This window comes from Epithele typhae (assembly GCF_022376455.1).
Source record: "Epithele typhae strain CBS 203.58 chromosome Unknown BXZ73scaffold_18, whole genome shotgun sequence".
Taxonomy (NCBI): Eukaryota; Fungi; Basidiomycota; class Agaricomycetes; order Polyporales; family Epitheliaceae; genus Epithele; species Epithele typhae.
Genome location: NW_025954209.1, coordinates 139,241 through 157,331, shown reverse-complemented (window position 1 = coordinate 157,331; position 18,091 = coordinate 139,241). Strand labels below are relative to the sequence as shown.

The 18,091-nt window shown below is 60.0% G+C and overlaps 5 protein-coding genes and 1 non-coding gene across 6 annotated transcripts; all 6 read right to left on the bottom strand.

Moving 5' to 3' along the window:
• Nucleotides 1–869: 869 nt before the first annotated feature.
• BXZ73DRAFT_100528 (uncharacterized protein) lies at nt 870–2,826 on the bottom strand (the record flags this gene model as incomplete). Its single annotated transcript, XM_048014601.1, has 7 exons — nt 870–1,100; nt 1,210–1,361; nt 1,475–1,576; nt 1,628–1,674; nt 1,740–1,910; nt 2,022–2,127; nt 2,187–2,826. The coding sequence occupies 7 exons, from the start codon at nt 2,824–2,826 to the stop codon at nt 870–872; spliced, it is 1,449 nt and encodes a 482-aa protein (XP_047878757.1).
• A 246-nt stretch (nt 2,827–3,072) lies between these two features.
• On the bottom strand, nt 3,073–4,048 carry BXZ73DRAFT_100527 (uncharacterized protein; the record flags this gene model as incomplete). The annotated part of the gene is made up of 3 exons (XM_048014600.1): nt 3,073–3,112; nt 3,558–3,860; nt 3,927–4,048. 3 exons carry the CDS (start codon nt 4,046–4,048, stop codon nt 3,073–3,075), a joined length of 465 nt encoding a protein of 154 aa, XP_047878756.1.
• Nucleotides 4,049–5,537: 1,489 nt separating this feature from the next.
• On the bottom strand, nt 5,538–5,611 carry BXZ73DRAFT_t86. Its single transcript has one exon. It is a non-coding gene; the product is annotated as a tRNA-Ala (tRNA).
• Nucleotides 5,612–5,990: 379 nt separating this feature from the next.
• On the bottom strand, nt 5,991–8,724 carry BXZ73DRAFT_89508 (endo-beta-1,4-glucanase; the record flags this gene model as incomplete). Its single annotated transcript, XM_048025308.1, has 10 exons — nt 5,991–6,044; nt 6,143–6,212; nt 6,296–6,573; nt 6,743–6,888; nt 6,948–6,964; nt 7,092–7,218; nt 7,287–7,308; nt 7,366–7,507; nt 7,742–7,778; nt 8,691–8,724. 10 exons carry the CDS (start codon nt 8,722–8,724, stop codon nt 5,991–5,993), a joined length of 927 nt encoding a protein of 308 aa, XP_047878755.1.
• Nucleotides 8,725–8,987: 263 nt separating this feature from the next.
• Nucleotides 8,988–11,220, bottom strand: BXZ73DRAFT_89507 (PAH-inducible cytochrome P450 monooxygenase PC-PAH 1; the record flags this gene model as incomplete). The annotated part of the gene is made up of 11 exons (XM_048025307.1): nt 8,988–9,159; nt 9,218–9,370; nt 9,436–9,784; nt 9,845–10,158; nt 10,218–10,290; nt 10,350–10,455; nt 10,518–10,615; nt 10,672–10,777; nt 10,832–10,861; nt 10,923–11,094; nt 11,171–11,220. The coding sequence occupies 11 exons, from the start codon at nt 11,218–11,220 to the stop codon at nt 8,988–8,990; spliced, it is 1,623 nt and encodes a 540-aa protein (XP_047878754.1).
• Nucleotides 11,221–12,026: 806 nt separating this feature from the next.
• BXZ73DRAFT_100525 (uncharacterized protein) lies at nt 12,027–16,239 on the bottom strand (the record flags this gene model as incomplete). The annotated part of the gene is made up of 9 exons (XM_048014599.1): nt 12,027–12,183; nt 12,247–12,511; nt 12,570–13,075; nt 13,124–13,189; nt 13,246–13,421; nt 14,156–14,644; nt 14,707–15,248; nt 15,493–16,036; nt 16,099–16,239. 9 exons carry the CDS (start codon nt 16,237–16,239, stop codon nt 12,027–12,029), a joined length of 2,886 nt encoding a protein of 961 aa, XP_047878753.1.
• Nucleotides 16,240–18,091: the final 1,852 nt, after the last annotated feature.

The following is an 18,091-nucleotide window of genomic DNA, read 5'->3' as shown; positions in this document are numbered from 1 at the left end:
ACCCGCTGTGGGTGACCAGGTCCTGCAGCTGCGCCGCCGCCGTCGCAGATCCCGACGACGGCAGCTCCCTCAGCCTGCCGCTGCCACCGCAGACGTCCGCTACCTCAGCGCTCCTTCTTCCACCTCGCCTCCGCTCCCGCGATTGTCGGCTTCCTAGGGTTCTTTCGGGTCGTACCTGGTATCATGCTGTAATCTCCGTCCGTAGATCGCTCGTCACCGTCCCCCCGTCGCTCGTCCTTCTCGCGCGTACCCACCCCCCTCCACCCTCTTGCCATCCCGCCGCTGTATTCCCTCGCCACGATCCCACATACCACTATACTACCCTCTCTGCATGCCCCACGCCGCCCATGGGACCTTGCTCTCGCGCTGTTGTACGAACTCCCTCTGCCTCTGTCCTCCCAGGATCCCATGGACCGGACCACTTCCTCGCGCTCTCGCATCACTTTTTTTGTCTGTACTAGCACCGCCCCCGCCTCGTTCCTGTTCTTCCCGTAGTAATCCTCGCCACCCGTAGTGTCTCGCTTGTGTCCACTCCTCTCCCCTCATCTCGCGACCTCCATGTACGCACGCACCGCACGCAATCCGTTCTAGAGAGAACCTAATGACAATGCATCCCCGTTGGATATCGGATCCTGACACGCGCGCGGAGCGGAGCGCGGACAAGCACGTTCATTCGCGCAGGATCAGAATACAGACGGACGTAAGAGATGCCAGCGACAGCATTGAAATATTGACCCATTAATATGTACCACAGTGTGGGGGAGAAAGAACAGAACAGAAGGCTTGCATGTTCCAACAGGCGCCGAACCTAACCTCATCGAGCCATAAGATCTTGAGACTCCGCGAAACGCCCCCTCCCGCGCGCGCGCTCACGGCGACGGGGGCTCGTTCACGAGCGCATCGAGCGGCTCGCCGCGCGCGTCGAGGGGCCAGAAGCAGTTCCGGAAGACGTGGTCGGGGTCGTAGCGCGCCTTGAGCCCGGCGAGCCGCGACCAGGAGGCGCCGAATGAGGCCATCGTGCGCGACGCGGGCTCGTGCCTGCCGAGGAAGGTCGGGAGGGGCCCGCCGGTGGCGACGGGTGCGATGGTGCGCTTCATCCACTGTGTGTGGTGGTGAGCCCCGGGTGACGGATGGAGATACAGAGACAGGAAAGCGACGACGGACGAGGATCCCGCCCGGCGCACGAGAGCGAAAGTTGAACGGACGCACCTCTTCGGCGGTCTCGATGCACCGCGGGTCGTCGATGCCCATGTCCCACTGGTGGAGGGCGGCGACGGTCCACGTCGCGGCGCGCTGCTCCTTCGGCAGGCACGTGTCCTCGAAGTCCTCGATCGCGCCCCCGGCGAGCTCGAATATCCACGCTGGTGCGCGCGGAAGCGAAGAGGAAAGGGTCAGCGATGCTTAGCGGAGATCCGAAGCCACGGATGGGGGGAGGACCCGGGGGGCGGACACTGACTGTAGGAGCGGTACTCACTGCAGCCGATCGGCGTGTTCGAGAACTCGAGCACGGTCTTGTTGATCACCTCGTCTGGCAGCGAGGTGATCAGCGACGAGCGCAGGAACCACTGCCTGCCCACTGTCCTCGCGTCGGTGTCACTTCATGTGCGAGACGGGAGGCACGGCGCACCTTTGCCCCGGAGGACCTGCGCGACGCTGTCCTGCTGCCGCAGGAAGCTCTTCTCGTTCACCTCGCTCAGCAGGCTCGCTCGCCGTCCCAGCTGCTGATCGCCTGGAGGTACGCGAGCCCGTCCTCGCGCGAGCCGGCGTAGCACATCTGGATGACGACGAGCGAGTCCTTGTCCGCGGGACCCGCGGTGAGGAGCACGTTTGCGTACAGCTCGCGCGGCGCGTTCTTGACGCAGTCGCGGAAGTGTTTGATCAGCGACGCCGCGGTTGCGCGATGGAAGCGGCTGCGGGTGCGCGATGTGATCGGGACCAACGAGGGGATGGAGGCGGTAAGGAAAGGGGTAGGAGAACAATATCAATACGAGAGAAAAACCGAGAATCGGATGGGTACGCACTAGATGAGATTCCCCGCAAAAACGATGGGAATGGGGTGTGCGCGGACCTTGTAGCGCGTCGCGATCCCAAACGCCGGCCCGGCTCCTCGAATAGCCCACCACAAGTCTACCACACAGCGTCAGGAACCTCGTTCGTCCCCGCAGAGAGGCCAAAGGACCACGCACCTGGGTCGCCCTCCTCGCTCGCGACGACCACCCGCCCGTCTGCGAGGACCATCTCGACCTCCACCACGTTGTCCACGCTGAGGCCGTGCATGCGGCTCACGAAGCCGAAGCCGCCGAGCATCATGATGCTCGACCCGACCGGGTGCGCGGACATCGGCACGTAGTACGGCACCGCGTGCTCCTCGCGTACGCCCGAGACTGTGTTCTGCCCGGGGAGCGGGTGCGCGGCCGTGTACGCGTCGATGTCGCGCTGACGCATCCCCGCGCCGAACGTGACGTACGCGTGCGGGTGCACCGGGTTGCGCGCGGCCGAGGACGAGTGCGAGCGAGAGTCGGCGGGAGGCGAGAATGGGCCCGCGGCCATCCCCGCGTTCATGCCCATGCCTATGCCCATGCCCATGTTCATGCCGGCGCCAGTGCCCATCGCGGAGGTGCCCTCGCCCCCGCCGAACGGTCCCCGGAGTGCTTGCAAGAACGCGGGGGACATGCCTGGGGGGACCGACCCCATCGACGGCATAAGTGGCGGCATGGAAAGCAACGGTGTCGCGCCCATCGTGGGCCCAACAGCACTGAAACCCGTCGTGGCGTTCCACGCGACCACTCCTCCGGACGGAGGCTGCACGAACGTCGTGATCGGCATGGACGCCACGCCCGCCCCGGAGGCCCCGCCGATCGCCGCCGCGGGACCCACGACCGAGGCCGAGGCGGGTTGGTGACAGGGGCAAATGCGGAGGCAGATACGGACGAGGGGCTATCGGAGGCAGACCGTTTGTCGGCGGGAGGTGTCGTCGACGTGGTGGAGACGGTGTGTTCGGAGGTGTGGCTCTTGCTGCCGCTGCCGGAGGACCCGATGGAGCCGATGTTTCAGGCGAGGAGCGCGAGGTGCTTAGAGGAGGAAGGCCCATACGTCCGTCCGGAGAGGACGCCTTGGAGGCATCGGTATCAGCAAGCGTGGACGTTGCCACCGCCGCCTCAGCAGTGGGGGGTACGACGTCAACCTCGATCGCCCCTTCCGGCTCTGGGTCATGCAGCGCGGGCGGTTGGTCGGGGGTTGTCGTGGAGTCTCTCCGGGAACGGGAGGCAGTGGGGGGCCACGGAGGAAGGATGCGACAGAGGACGAAGCCTTGTCGTACCGTGTCATGTCCTGCGACAAGCCGATGTCGGGAGAGGTGAGCGCCGACGCTTCGAGCCCGTTTGCGCCTCTGAGGAGGGTGCGGCGGGGGCAGTGGCGGTGCGCGGCGCGAGTGGAGGATGTGGAAGGTGTGGGTCCAACCTGGGCTGTACTCCTTCGCGAAGCTGGGCCTGCGTCGGAAGGAGTGGCGGTGGCGAGGGCAGCCCCGACCCGAGCCGCTTGTGTGCTGTCTTCCGGACTTCGTGTTGTCTGAATCTGGAATCGGGGTGTCCTTGAGCGGCGTCCAGTCGACCTTGGTTCCCTCGGGGACATTGAGCGGAGGCTCGATGGCGATGTCGCGGAGCATGCTCATGTCGACAAGAACGTCGCCCGAGACGGCCCAGCCGGGGATCGCGTACCCGCCAGCGCGGACCGAGGGCGACAGTTTGTGCTTCAAGCAGAACTTGATGACGGCGGAGACGTCCTGGGCGTTGAGAGGCGAGACGAGGACGCGGCATCGGGGTTTGAGTTTGCCATTGAAAGTCTTCGCGCGCTCGGCGTATCTGTGGGCGAAAGGAAGACAGAAAGTGTCAGAGATGAGTGATGAAGCACCGTAAGGGAATACTCACTCCGGATCGGTGGGCCAGCAGACGGGGCCTCTGACGAGGGACACGAGCTCGTCGAAGAGGCTCTGGGAGAAGATCGGAGGCGGCTGGAGAGCGAGAGGGGGCGGAGGCTGAGCTGATGGCATACGGACGGCAGGGGTGGTTCAGGCGTTATAACGAGACGGCTGGCGATCGATGTGGCTCAGATCAAGACAGAGAGGAGCCCAAGAGAGTCGGAGGCGGCGCGCCCCTGTGCTTGTGTGGGCGTGGGTGGGGAGCGAGGTGGTGTGGGACGACAGGGTCGCGTGCGACGCGCGGGGGGTGGAGACCGAGATGGAAGTGGGCGCGTCGCTGTTTGGCCGAGGAAGGCGGCAGAGGGATAGCCGGTTAATAAAGCCTGGGGCGTCAGGCGGTCGGCGTCGGTAAGCCTGATGACGGCTGTCAGTGGGGCGCCGGGACAAGCGAGGTGGTTGCCTCGTCCGGGGGGAGGAGCAGAGGTCGTGCTCTTCGATGCTCGAACGCGATTGCCGGTGGATGCGGTGCAGAAGGAAGGAGGGCAGGGGCGGGGCACTCGACGTCACGTCGAGCTCAGCAGCGGGCCAACGTCAACGAGCACCAGCAACGACGGACGCGGTCCTCTTCCCGGCGAGCTCGGGCAGTGGTGGGCGCAGGACGAGTGGGGAGCGTGCGCGCGGGCTCCGGACGGCGACGGGGCTACCGCTCGCTCGGCCCCGGCAAGAAGCCTGCCGCATCCGCGCAAATGCACATTTCGCACTCCGCGAACCGGACGCCCGGCGTGGCTTCGTGCCAAAGTCTGTCCAGCAGCTGACGGAACTTGGGCCCACCTCAGGGCGACGCTCCCACATGAAAGGGCCGAGGTGATGTGAACGCAATAAGTCCGCACATGGATCCTGCGCGGGGCCCGTCTGGCACGGCGGAACCGCAGCCCTGCAACCGCCGCGGAGCCAAACGCGACGATCTGGACCTATCTAGACCCCGCTTCGTGACTATAACACGACGCTCGCGACAAATGCGCCGCACAACGCCGCCAGGCGACGTGCGGTGACCCGCACACGCCGTGATGTATGTGCTTCCGCGACCGGCAGAGGCGCATATACCCACATTCGAGTACTGGGGGTGGGGCGCATAGAGGAAATTCCGACATGCACGAGGAAGACACACCTTGAAAAACACACATCCGCTGTCATTCGTCTTCTTCGCCCAACCCCACTCGGGTTTACTTGATCCCTGGACCCTACCACAGTTGAGAGCGGGACAGGTTTCACGTAGAAGCGGGATCCGGCCACAGAGGGAGCAACAACTTGAGTCTTGGACCAGGTCAGCACTGAGCGCTGAGCGCTGAGCGCTGAGCACGCATGCGCGTGCCGCAAGTTCGTGGGGAAGGGTCGTCAACAAAGCGAGAATACGGTGGTGATAGTGGAATGGGGCAGAGGACCCCAGGCGTCATGCATCATGTCTGGGATCCACTGGAGCACAAGTCAACCAGCGCTACCAGGCGCTACGCGTGATCAGGGGAAAAATATTGGCGGGAAAGATGCAATTGGACACATTGGGAATCGAACGACGTGCAATGTGCACGAGAGTAGCACGGCCATTTCAGCCCTTCAAAAACTATGGACACGTCCGGGATCGAACCGGACCCCTCTCGCATGCTAAGCGAGCGTGATAACCAACTACACCACGTGCCCTTGATGAAGGTTTTACACATTTAATACATATTTTACTAATACACTGACGTCACTGAACCCATGTCATGTCATCCTAAGTTGCCCTAATCACCACCCCATTGCATGTACCGGCTAGCCGACAGACACACATGTTTTCCACGTGTGGTCTTGCGCCAGTGACGCAGCGTCGTGGCAAGTCCCTCCATCAAACGCAAAGCGTATCCCGTTTTTAGATCCACAAACGACCCGAACCTGGTTCCTGGTGGACGCGCTACCAAGTGTGCTTTACGCGATGCGTGACGCCAAGGCAATATAACCGATTCTGAACTATGGCCTTGTCCTCCCAGATTCCGCCTCCCGCACGCCCTCAACTTGACTCCTTCACGACCGCGATCGAGTATTAAGCCCCGAATGCGTCGATGATCCCAAAGTACGCCGACTTGCGCACAAAGTTCTATGGATTCGCCACAAGGGTCAGCGCGAGCGAAACTGCACGCACGAGACACCCGCGGCTAGCGCAGTGATGCAGGGTTTGGGGCACCGACGACGTACCTCGTCCCATGGGCAGGCGGAGCCCTGACCGGCAAACGTACCCGGGATCCACGAGTACTGCGCGCGTACGCTTCGTCAGCCTCTGTCGGTCGCGCCCCGAAAACGCGCAGGGAGCGCAGGCCGCGCACGCACCTTGTCCGTGAAGTCCCACACCGTGACCCCGACGCACTTTTGACGGCCTTGCACGCCGCGATGACGGTCTCGTAGTCCTTCTTTTGCTGCGCGACGCCTTCCGCGGTCGGCGGCAGCGCCTCGAAGCGGATGTCCAGCTCGGTGAGCGCGACCTCGATCCCGAGCGCCGTGAACTCCTGCAGGTTCTGCAGGAACGTGTCCGGGACCTGGCCGACGATCAGATGCGACTGGATGCCGACGCCGTCAATCGGCACATGTTCTTTCTGCAGTGTCTTGACAAGGTTCTTCAACGCGGTCGCCTTCGCGCCTGTGACGGCCAACGCGTGACACCATGCGACGTGCGCGTAGTTCGGAAAGGCCAAGTGCACGTCGCGTGGTCCACAATTAGGGTGCGGATAAAGAGTGTATCGTACACAGATGCGTCAGAACATAGACCCTTGTCCGCGGAAAAAGGAAGAGAGGACGCACCAACACCCTCGATATTGAAGTCATTGATGTAGAGCTTCGCGTGCGGATCCGCGCCCGTGCCGCGTGCAACGCGATGGGGATGTACGTCGTGTTGAGCGTGTCGAAGAACACGTCAGACCGGAACGTGCCGTCGTCGTTGAACGGTTCTACGTGTGGATATCGAGATGAGAACCTGTGGTAGGCAAAGGAAGGCGCTCCTACGCACCGTTGATCACGTCCCAGCTGTCTATGTTCGCAAATGCTCGTCATTTCTTCTCCATGTAGTCCTTATCGTGACGATAGACTCACAGCTGCGCATACACTCAATGTTAACAGATCTCATTGCAGAATTCAGTGCTTTAACACTCACACATGTCCCCGATAGTGCCTCACGAGCGTCGAACAGTGCCGTTCGACGACGAACGCAAGCTCCTCCGGTGTAAACGTCCCATTCGCGACCCAGTCCGGCAGCTGGCTATGCCAGACACAGTTGTGCCCTCGGAGGCGCTTTCCGGTCGTCCGCGCGAAGCCCGCAATGATGTCGGCGTCCCGAACGTGAAGTTACCTGGGGAAGGTTCCGTCGCGAACTACCACGAGGGCCCCACATCAGCGTGCGGAAGGGAAGGAGGAGGAGGACAACGCACCCACTTCATCACGTTCGCGGCCGTGATCTGCCCAAACTCCGAGCTCCGGAGGATGTCGAAGTACGTCGTGTCGTTCCACTGCTCGCTGTTCGTCGCGGTCCCGAAGTAGAGCTTCCCCGCAGCCTCCGCGGCGCGGTTCAAGCTCGGCGCGGCGGGCAGCGCCAGGCCCCCGACAGAACGCCGAACAACGCGAGTAGCTGGGAGCGTACCATGACCAAGAGCTCGCAGGAGAGTAACACAGAGCAGAACGGCTCACCCTTGCTCACGCTCCGCCCGCGCGATATATAGCCTCCCGTCCGCTCCTCGCGGCCCGTCACTGTCTACGCCCCGCCCTGCACTAGCACACCTGACTGTGGTGAGCCATGGGCGTACATACCCGCCGCCCACATCCGTTCCAGGAATATCGCACGTACCTCGCGCCCACCCCGCGTGACGGCGGACGGGGGCCCGCCGTGCGCCCAGCATCCAACACGCACGGGGAGCGAGTGCGGTCGAGGGGCAGTCGGGGGATCTTTGGGCTATTTTGGGGGTGCAGGGCGCGGTCATGTGGTCGGCACGTCGAGACGAGACGCAATAGCAGAAGAGACATGAGGCGACGGAAGGAGGTGGGGGCGGGAAATGTCTTGACACAGTTTGATAGGAGCGCGAGTTTTTATGCTCACTTTGGGTGCAAGTTCTCTGGCTGAAGACATTGGAAGGTCGAGGCGGAGGCCGTGATCTGCGGGCAACCTTGTTCGATGATGTGATGGAACTTCGATATGGTAGGGTGTTAAAGAGAATGGCGGTCATGAGATCAAATGGGCCGCTTGGTGAAGGCTGGTGAAGGAGAAAGGAGAGAAAGAATATTTTGATTGGGTACGGCACTACGCCGGGACTACAAGACGTGAGACAACACGGAGGAAGGGGACGCATGCATACGGGTCTGACGCTTCCTCGCGCCTCTCCACCAGACGCTTACATAGGACTCGCATAAATATTTCTTCTCCATGCATGCTCCACGGACCACGATCTAGAAGCCGTTCAGTCTTAATAAGTATGCGAGAGAGCAAACGCATGAGAATACTCACCCGTAGCACAACCTCCTTTCTGTACCCTCAATTCCATTCAAGGCAGAGCATTAGCGTAGCCAAGAGGAGTTGTAACCTGGATGGCGATGAAGGTAGGAGCAGAAGGTGAGACGAAGCTCAAGCGCCGATTCCCTATCCAGGTAGTAGCTACTTGTCATGGTTCACGACAAGTTTATACTATGTGTGTGCGCTTAGTATTTACAGCTGAGGGTGGGAGAGTGCGCGCCGGCGACTTGCAGGTCATGCGCTGGCACTGACTTTTGTGGACAGAAGCATATATCGATATCGGCATCGTTCCGCTCAAAATCGACGTCCTTGCCCTGGTCGAGCGGATCAAGGTAATTGACAAGAGTACCCCGGATGGTCTACAACCATGTCCTCCGTCTGAGCCTCCTCGCGCAGACAAACGTGCGATTCCTGAAACTTATGCAAAGGGCTGTACAGTGTAGACCTCCGTGTAACCTCGTGATAAATATATTCCCTAGCAGACTCATCAACGCCAGCCGGAGTTTAATCGCCCAGCATACACCTTCTGTGAACAAAACATAGAGGAGTCTACTGCGCGAGCGAAACCCGGAGAGGCATCTGAGGACCTGCTGCCATATCACTCTTCACTAGTGGAGCGACGAGACCAGCGGGGTAGCGGAGGATCTCGGGCTTGTCGTCTGGGATAGCGAACTCGAAGTGCTCGATGAGCTCGACCAGGATGGCTTGCATTTCGATGATCCTGCGAGTGGGTGAGACCTCGGCCTCGTGTTAAGCACAAACCACCAAAAGGAACGTACGAGAACCGCCAGCCGAGGCACGCCTGCAGCCCAGCAGAGAACGTCATCAAGTTCGAGGTGACGCCGACGTAGGTCGAGCCCATCTTCTTCTCCTGGTCTATGAACCGGTGCGGGTTGAACTCTTCCGCGTCCGGGCCCCAGATCTCTGGGAGCCTGTGTTACGTGCACACTCCGTCAGCACGCACACCCTTGCTTGTTAGCGCAGGACGGTCTCGTACCTGTTGTACGCCCAGATTGAGATTTGGATATCCGTGCCCTTCGGTACTGGGAGCTCGGTAACGACTGTACCGTCGACAAGAGTGAGCGGGCGGGCGAGCGGCAGCACGTCATCGCGCGAAGCGTAGCGGACGAGGGCGTAAACGATCGGGTGCAGGCGGAGGATCTCCTTCATTGCCGCGAGGGTGTACGTCATCGTGTCGAGGTCCGCGACGGAGTACTCGGAGTCGCCGCGCCCAGTCACGCGTGCGCGCACAGCGCGGACCTCTGCCCGGATCTTTGACTGGTACTCGGGGTGCTTGGCCAGCTCCCAAAGGATCCAAGTCATCGAAGAGGCGGTCGTCTCGTGCCCTGTTGACGATAATTAGCTGCGTTAAAAACCCGGGTCGGCCCAAAGACCCGGAAACGCACCAGCAAGCAGGAAGGTCGCAACCTGGGAGATCATCTCATCCTCTGTTAGGCGCGACCGCGGGTCCTCGGAGGCATTAGCGCGGACAAGAAGGCTCATGATATCCTTCTTATTGTCCTTGCCTGTCTGGGCGTGAGCCGTCTTCTCCGTGATAAGCTCCTTCGCGAACGCATTGATCACGTCAAGCGTCTTGCGGAAGCGCCTGTGGTCCTTCGTCGGCCAGTACTTCACGTACTTGAGGATGGACATCGGGATGAGGTGCCATGTAGACCGGAAGAAAATCGTGAATTTCGACGGGTTCGGGATGGCGTCCGCGCTGGCAGCCAGATTGATTATTGGACGCTCGACGCCGCGCTTTCCGGGATGAGCACTCACAACATGTTGTTGAACGCCTCCATAACGGGGTTAAGCGAGTCGTCGAGCGCGCCACACTGGACATCGAAGCCGACTGGACCGCGTGGAGCAATCAGGAACCCGTAGAGAGCGCGCATCGCGACTGGAACGCACCCTCTCCAATCACGTCGAGCGTGCAACGTGCGAGCCAAGACGTAACATTAATCCTCTCACCACGCTCGTCGGCGTTTTGCAGGATCTCCTTCCACTTCTGGCCTAGCTGCAGCATATAAAGCGCTCATCAGCGCGCGTACGGAGAAAGATAGGGGTGGCGGGACGGACCTTCTGAGTGGATGAAAGGAAGAGAGGGAGGAATGACTTGAGCTGCGCGGCGGTAAATGCAGGGTTCATGATCTTGCGGATGCGCGTGTGGTCCTTGTCTGTTTCCGGAGCGGTTTAATCCCGCGTGTGCGAAGCGCGAGAGACGCGGACGCACCTTGGGCGAAGAGGATTCCTGGACCCGTGATCTCGCGCGAGAACTGGCGCGAGGTCGCTGTCTTGGGAAAGTGGTAGCCAGACTTATGGAAGATGTATTGAAGAGCCTGCGCGCGGTATTAGAACGGGATACAGAGGAAGGTTGCGCGGGGGAGACATACCTTAGGGTCTGCTATCTCAAGGGAGTTCTCCTGCAATCTCAGTCGCCTTAGACGAGCATGCTCAGGCGGCCCAATCCCGTTGACTACTCACACTCATTGTGCCTTTCATGCGCCAGACAAGTCCATACTCCGCGATCCATTTCTTCTGGAGGTCACCCACCTCCAACTGACGGCTGATTTCTGGCTGGTGTCCTGCGCGTTCGACGAGCGGCGTTGGCACTCTGTGGCGCGCGAGATGAGAGGTACTCACCAAGGAACCAGCTCTCAGCGGGCGGACCTCTGACCTTCTCGAGCACGCGCTTCGCGAGTAGAGGCGCACGGCGATTACGAGGAACGCACGCCGCGAGGAGCAGGTAAAGCTTGGGGTCTTGGACCACCGCGAAATCCATCGAGGCCACTGGGTGGGCTTGACTTTGAGGCTTAAGGGAGGGTGGAGATGGAAGGGAGAACGTGCGGAACACAGTGTGGAGGAGGGCGCAGTGCCAGCTGCCCTTTATATATGTGCATATAGTTGGTGGGCTTCTCGGACGGAAGGCCCGAGCCGGGGGAATGTTTCCCGGTGACCAACACTTATGATCTAAGAAGTCGCGACGGAAGAAACTGGCTGTATCGGTGCGTGGCCCGAGGCGTGCATTCTGTGCAGTGCATACCCACCTCAGTTGCAGCCGTGACCCTGAATGGCGTCGGAATTGCCTCGCTGAACCACAGGAGTTTGCTTCGTGCGCTTTGTGAGACAGCGAGGGCAGGAATTTCCAACATGAGGTGCAGGATGTTGTTGGCGGGACGACATGCGTGAGAGACGGAGACACAGTATTAAGACGTGGCCGCTGCATGATATGATCACAGGCGCCTAGTAGAGTCGAATTCACCCACGCTTTCTCCATGCGCGCGCCGCCGAAAGTCGCGATGGCTGTGTTCATCTTCCCTCGAACATGCCATTGGCTGACAGCCATGGATGGGAGCAGAGTTTGCTGAGCGGCGAGCGGGCTTGTTAGCGCCGTCCCTGCCGCGATGATAACGTGGAAGCCATGCGGAGATGAACGTTTGAACGTTGAACATCACTCTCCGCTCGACTCGAGGCTAGGCACCAGAAGACGAGATTGAGAAAATCAAAGCAGTACATCAAAAGATAGCATGTAGGTAGTGGTCTTGTCGTGCGAGGCTGTAAACAAGGGCAACAGCGAAATGCACAGATCTAATCGTCGTCGTCGTACTCGATCTCGACGATGAAGCGCGCATTGGGCTCTGCTCCGGCCTCTGCCATCGTCTCGTCTCTCTTGCACACGTACCGCCGCTGGAACACGATGTCGTCATCTTCCCCGGCTTCCTCGATCACCAGAGTAAGCTGTGCACTATGTGCAATGATCTCTGTCAGCTCTCGATCGATCTGCGACCCACATGCTGAACGCGCTCACCTTTCGTAGTACTCTTCCAGGCCGAAGGTGCGACAAGCCTGCAGCAACACCTTGGATACCATGTGCCGGCCACGGGTCTTGAAGAGCGACCGGCTATCAGGGTCTTCGCTGTACTCGATTACAACGAGGAAGCTCTCGTCGGTTTTCGGCATGTGTGATGACGGCGGCTGCGAGGGGGGCGGCTGAGAGCGATGTGACCCCGTAGGGGAGGCCCTCGAGGATTGTGGAAGCACCTTCTTTGTCTTGATATTAGGCTCAGGCGCAGCTACGAAGAACCATTAATATAGACGCATACATCCACCGGCTGGAACGGGTAGACATACTTTCGACATATTGCAGGGGAGACGGCTGTTCGCCTTTGCGCACGCCGGGGTGCGGTCCCTCAGGGTCCCCGTGTGACACGCTGCCCGCACGCGACATCCTGCCTGACCGAGCCACCGAAGCAGGCGTGGGTGACTGTAAAGCGGAGCGGCGGCCTAGCAGTTCGTTGCCTTCGTCTTGCTCGTCTGTGTCGTTGTCTATGCCATAGTCTGATAGGATGCGCGGTCGGGTGGCGTGCTTCTTCGTTGGCGAGCGCACAGGCTCTTCTTCCTCCTCCTTCTCTTCTTCTTGCGGTTCTAGAGCGGGCTCGTCATCGTCTAGCTCCTCGATCCTCGACGGTTCGTGTGACAGCACCCTCGAGGCGGGAGGACTATCCGCAGGTCCAAGTGACGAGCGAACCAACGGGGCGCTAGATGGACCGGGCTGGCTGGTGAAGTCTTTGTGCGACGTGGCGACAATGCTGGTTGGACGCGAGCCCGTAGCGCTACGGCCCCCCAGGAACCTTGCTCTTGCGTCCGTTGAGCGACTGTCGCTCCACGACGCCGTTGCCATTCACCCCAACTGTGCCATTTGACAGACGCATTGGAGCCCGCCGACGACCGAGATGCGCTTCTGCGAGAGCCTGCGCGAGCCACTGAAGGTTTCCGAGGGGCGCAGACGGGCGGCTGGGCAGCAGACGGGGCCGCAAGAGCATGGTCGACACGAGCGGTGACACATCGTAAGACGGTACGGATGCCGTCCCAGGCGCGGCGGTGTATGCGGACAGTCCCTTCTTCTGGGCCGAGGAGGTCGGTGGTTTCGAAAACGAGGTCGCCTATAAGCCCAAATTCGTCGCGCACGACTTGTTGGGCGTCCTACAAAGTAAATCAGTGATACATGCATATCGTGGTATTCCTCAGACGAACATCGTATGATTTTGGGAGAGGTACAAGGACGCGGTCATGTCCATGGCTGAAGATGATTAATTCCTGGGTAGCTTGAGAATTGAGAGGGTCATGAGACGACCGAAATAGCATGGTATCGTCAGAGTCGTGCTGTGTTAGCCAGGTCGTAGTTGTGGTAGTTGTACAAAGCGTCGCACGAGGCGACTAGATGGTAGAGAAACAGAAACGCGCGCGGCGCCTTCAACAACGCGACGACGCGCACCAAATAAAGTCAAACAACGCGTGGGTGGCACGCGTCCGTCACGTTGGGTCACGGCATTGTCACTGCGAACCGGAATATTCAGGCGCTAAGCACGTGCACTCTAGCAGCTGACACCAAAACGTTGACCATACACAGGCGGGAGATGCTTGATACAGAACATTCACAAAACGCGAAAACTGTGGCATACAAGGACCACTTAGACTGTCCGAGTCAATCAAACACTCGCCCGGACTTGTAGGGCGTCCACTCCTCCGGCTTTTTCTCCAGCCGCTTCCATGACACCATCTCTCGGCTCTGATCCAAACCCGCCCCTCCACTCCTCCACGAAACCCCCTCTGCCAACCATCGCACCACCAGCCGTGCGCTGGCCTCCCTCCTCTTCTTCCGGCGTCCGACCGTCCCGCGCATCCACCAGTCGTCGCTCGAAGTCACGACTCTGCACCTGTGCCTTTCCCCTCAACATCGTCACCGACCGCACGCTTTCCAGGACACCCCCGCGCCCGAGCAGTGCCTCCAGCACCGCGACGTCCTCCTCCCCCATCAGCCGTTGCTCCGTGAGTACGAGCGCCGCAACGCCCGCACCTGTCCCAGCGGCGTCGGACGCACTTCCAAGGTGCAGGAACTTCTGCACGGCCTCAAGGCCCAGCGAAAATGAGATTTCGCTCCAGGAGGCCGAGTGGAAGGTGCTGACGGTGCTGATGCTGGCGGTGCTGGTGCTGACGGTGCTGGTGCTGCGGCCGCTCCAGCTCCTCCGACGAGTGGAGTCGCTGCCCGCTGACGGCGACTCCGGGATCGGAGGAAGGAGCGCGAGGAGCGTCTTCACGGTATGAGGCCCGCGTATGACGAGGAGCGGCCCGTCGTCCGCGCAGAGCTGCCATCGCCGGCACCCCGGCCGCCGTCTCGGCGCCCGGTGCTGGGGATCGCAAGAAGCCTGGAGGATCCCGAGTGCGTGGGGAACCACCCGCGGACGAGCGGGGCGAGTGTAGCATGCACGCACGGGGGAGGGATCGGTCCGGCGAGTGTGAGGCATCGAAGCGCGTCGAGGGCCCCCGCGGACGACAGAAGGTTCGTGAGCGCGTGGGAAGCGGCACACTCGGCCACGGCGGCGGAGACGGGGTTGTGTCCAAGCTCCGCGGGCCACGAGAGCCCCAGCTCCAGGCTTGGGCCTGCGGGCAGAGGGGGCGCGCCAGGGAGGAGAGGGAATGGGGCGACGTCTGCGGGTTCCGTACGGGGTGCTTCGTGAGGGGACGGCGGACCACCATGGGTGTTGGACGGCACAGGAGAGGCGGTGGAGCCGCGAATGGTGAGGGAAACGACGGAGGAGAGCATGGGGAGGCAGCTGAGCGACGGCAGCGCAAAAAGTTGAGGCTTGTGGGCGTCGGAGATCGGTCGCGAATGCACCGTGTATGCGCTAAGGACGACCGACGTGAGAGCAGGAGAGGTCCGTAGGGTGGAAAGGAAAGCGGAGAGTAGACCGAGCTCCATGCGGACTCGCAAGGTGCGAAGGTGCATAAGGGGGATAGGGGTAGAGGGATCTGGCGGCACATGCGAGATGGGAATGCATCCGAGGATGAGCTCTTCGAGACGTGGACATGCACGCAGCACGTTTGAGAAGGGCCATCGCCGGTGGCGAGGGATAAATCCGAACCCTCTGGGTAGACGATGGACAGTCGTTGAAGACCAGCATAATGGGCTGGCTGGTAGAGTAGGCGACAGTTGACGAAGCTTCCCGAACGAAGAAGGCCCGCTTTATTTTGACCCGCGTGCACGGAAGCCGACCGTCGGTAATGAGGTTCAGTGGTCGGGTGACGGAGAGTTCTTCGAGGTTGGGGAACGTCTTTTCGAACCAACCGACCCCAGGCCAGTCGCGGACATCGAGGTTGCGAACGAGATCGCTGTGTGAAACGAGGATATCTCTGTACCCGGCTTCGGCTGGGGTGCGGATGGAAAGCATCCCTGGCACGATGACATGAAGGAGTTGGCCCCGATTCTGTGCCATGGAGAAGAGTCGGCGGGCTTTGATGGCAGAGGGCGGGAAGGTGAAGTCTGACCAGAACGGCGCGTAGGCGTTGCAGACCTTCCACCAGTGGAAGCATGTGTACGCTACAGCCAGCTTATCGTCGACATCCATTCCCGCTGCCTGGAGGAGGATGGGCCTAAGGATCTCGAGGGGGAGGGTGTTGATGCTGATGAGGGCATTTCTCCGGCGAAGTAGCTCGACATTTGCTCGGGAAAAGGCTCTGCTCACGATGTCGTACGCTGATTCCACCTGAGAAGCGAGGCCCTCCAGTGCAAAACAGCTGCAGAGTTTGTCCTCGAGGATCTGGTCGTGTATGAGCGGGTCAGCATCAATATGTTTCAAGGTTGATGGACTGACGCGTGGACGATGGGGTAGTTCTTCCCGATATGCGTATCTACTCGATATTGCAGGTCATCGCTGTGCTTGATACTGTTGCTAACGAGCTCTTTGAGGAACAACTCGAGGTCGGTATCCGGGGTGAATGTGTAGTGGTTGATGGGCGTCATATTTTGACAGCAGGCGGGGATTGCCGGGGGGAGTGGGCTACAGATGCGGGAGAGGGGGAGGTGGCCACAACCATAGCGTGTCGGGGTGCCTCTTATCCGGCCTCTGAATGCGGCTGTGCCACGCGCGTGTCCCTGTATTTCTCGATCGATGGGTCTTGAGGTAAATGCGGGTCATGCACTGCCTACAGGCAGGCTGGCGGGCTTCGCGGAGGACGCCCGGGATATTACACGGCTGCTCAGGGACGGTCGAACACCGGATCGTCTCATCCAGAATTCCCGACAGAACGCCTTAAACACGGGTAAGCTAGCCCTCAGTTCACTGCTTCGAATGAAGTCCCGCCGCCGGAAACCGGTGTCCAGCCAGTGACGCCGCTTGTTGGTAAGGCTACGATCCCAATTGACGAGTCGTCATGTTGACGTGATCCTAGCGGTTCAAACACAAGGCCATCTGCGGGCCAAGGTGAGAACTTCAATGTTATTGCTCGTGCAATGGATATCAAGCATTTCCCCGCCATAGTAGTCAAATCTCAACGAACGGATCCCAGATCTGGATATAACGCCTTTGTGTTGGCGTATCCGGATTCCGGTGAGTCGCTAGGACTGCCTTCTGGGTGCGTGCTTAGACGGTTGAACGTTGGACCATCATACCTTAACGGCGCCCTATCAATGGATGCAGTAGGGCCACCCAATGCATGTGCCATATCCGACTCTGTGCTCGTCAACCCCCACATCCCGGAAGAGAGCCAAATCTCGGCATATAGCCGCTTCTTTTTCCGATGGGCAACACGAGCGTCCTGAGGCAGTCCAGCGGCGGACGCATTTGCAGTAAAAGCAGCCGGTCAGCAGCATGTTCCGAATCGAATCGGAGCTCACTTGCTCCCCGCTTGTTCAGCGCATATGGGAACTTGGAAGTGAGGCCTTAAGGTGGCGCACCGCCTTGAGTACGGAGCGACGCTCGTTCCGCATTCCTCACAGCGTGTGGGTGAGTTTATGACTCGGTTTGTGCTCGATACGCCGGCCGCATGAACCGGATACCTGTTTGGGTATGTGGGAATCGTGGGGCGCCCGCAGCCTGCCATATACGAGGGCATTGCCACACGGCAGAATGCAGCTGGCGTGAGGGCATGGATACGACAACAGACGGAATCACAGACATAGCTATGCACGAGACCTGTGGTGTTGCACAAGATGCGAGCGAACCGAGGATTGAGGTGAATAGCAATTCGCTTGAGCTCATGGCAGAGTTCTGAGAGGCTGTGCTTGCACAGCACAACGGGCACATGGGGACTGTATGAATGACAGACAAGGAAACAGACATTCGCGACAGGGACGGACAGAGAAGTCGCTTAGAAAAGACATGGGTTCCTACATGAGATACGGAAAACCGGCGATCAAGAGTTGAGCAAAACATGGGAAGCATATTGTGACAACAACCAATATATGATCAAACATAACAAGAAAGAGGAGGATAGGAGTGTGCGGAAAGACCGTCTGAGACTAGGGATGGGGTGGGTGGGTAAGGGGGAGAGAGCCAAAAAGGGAAGGTATACGAGAGGTCATCAGAGAGGAAACAGTTCCAATACAGGTGGGACAGAAAGCAGCGGAATTACGATGCGAGTGTGGTGATGTAGTGTGGTGAGGAGGCGGTGGGTGCAATGCGACGACATGCCGATGGGAGGTGCGGACTGTGATACCTGATGGAGCAGATGATGGTGGATATACAGAGAGCGTCCACAAACGACTAGATGGTAGCGTACGATATAACATGGATAGCGAGTGATCGAAGGATCGGGGGATGGCGAGAAAGCCAGAGACTACAAGATGATACAATAAATCGTTTGACAGCAGGACG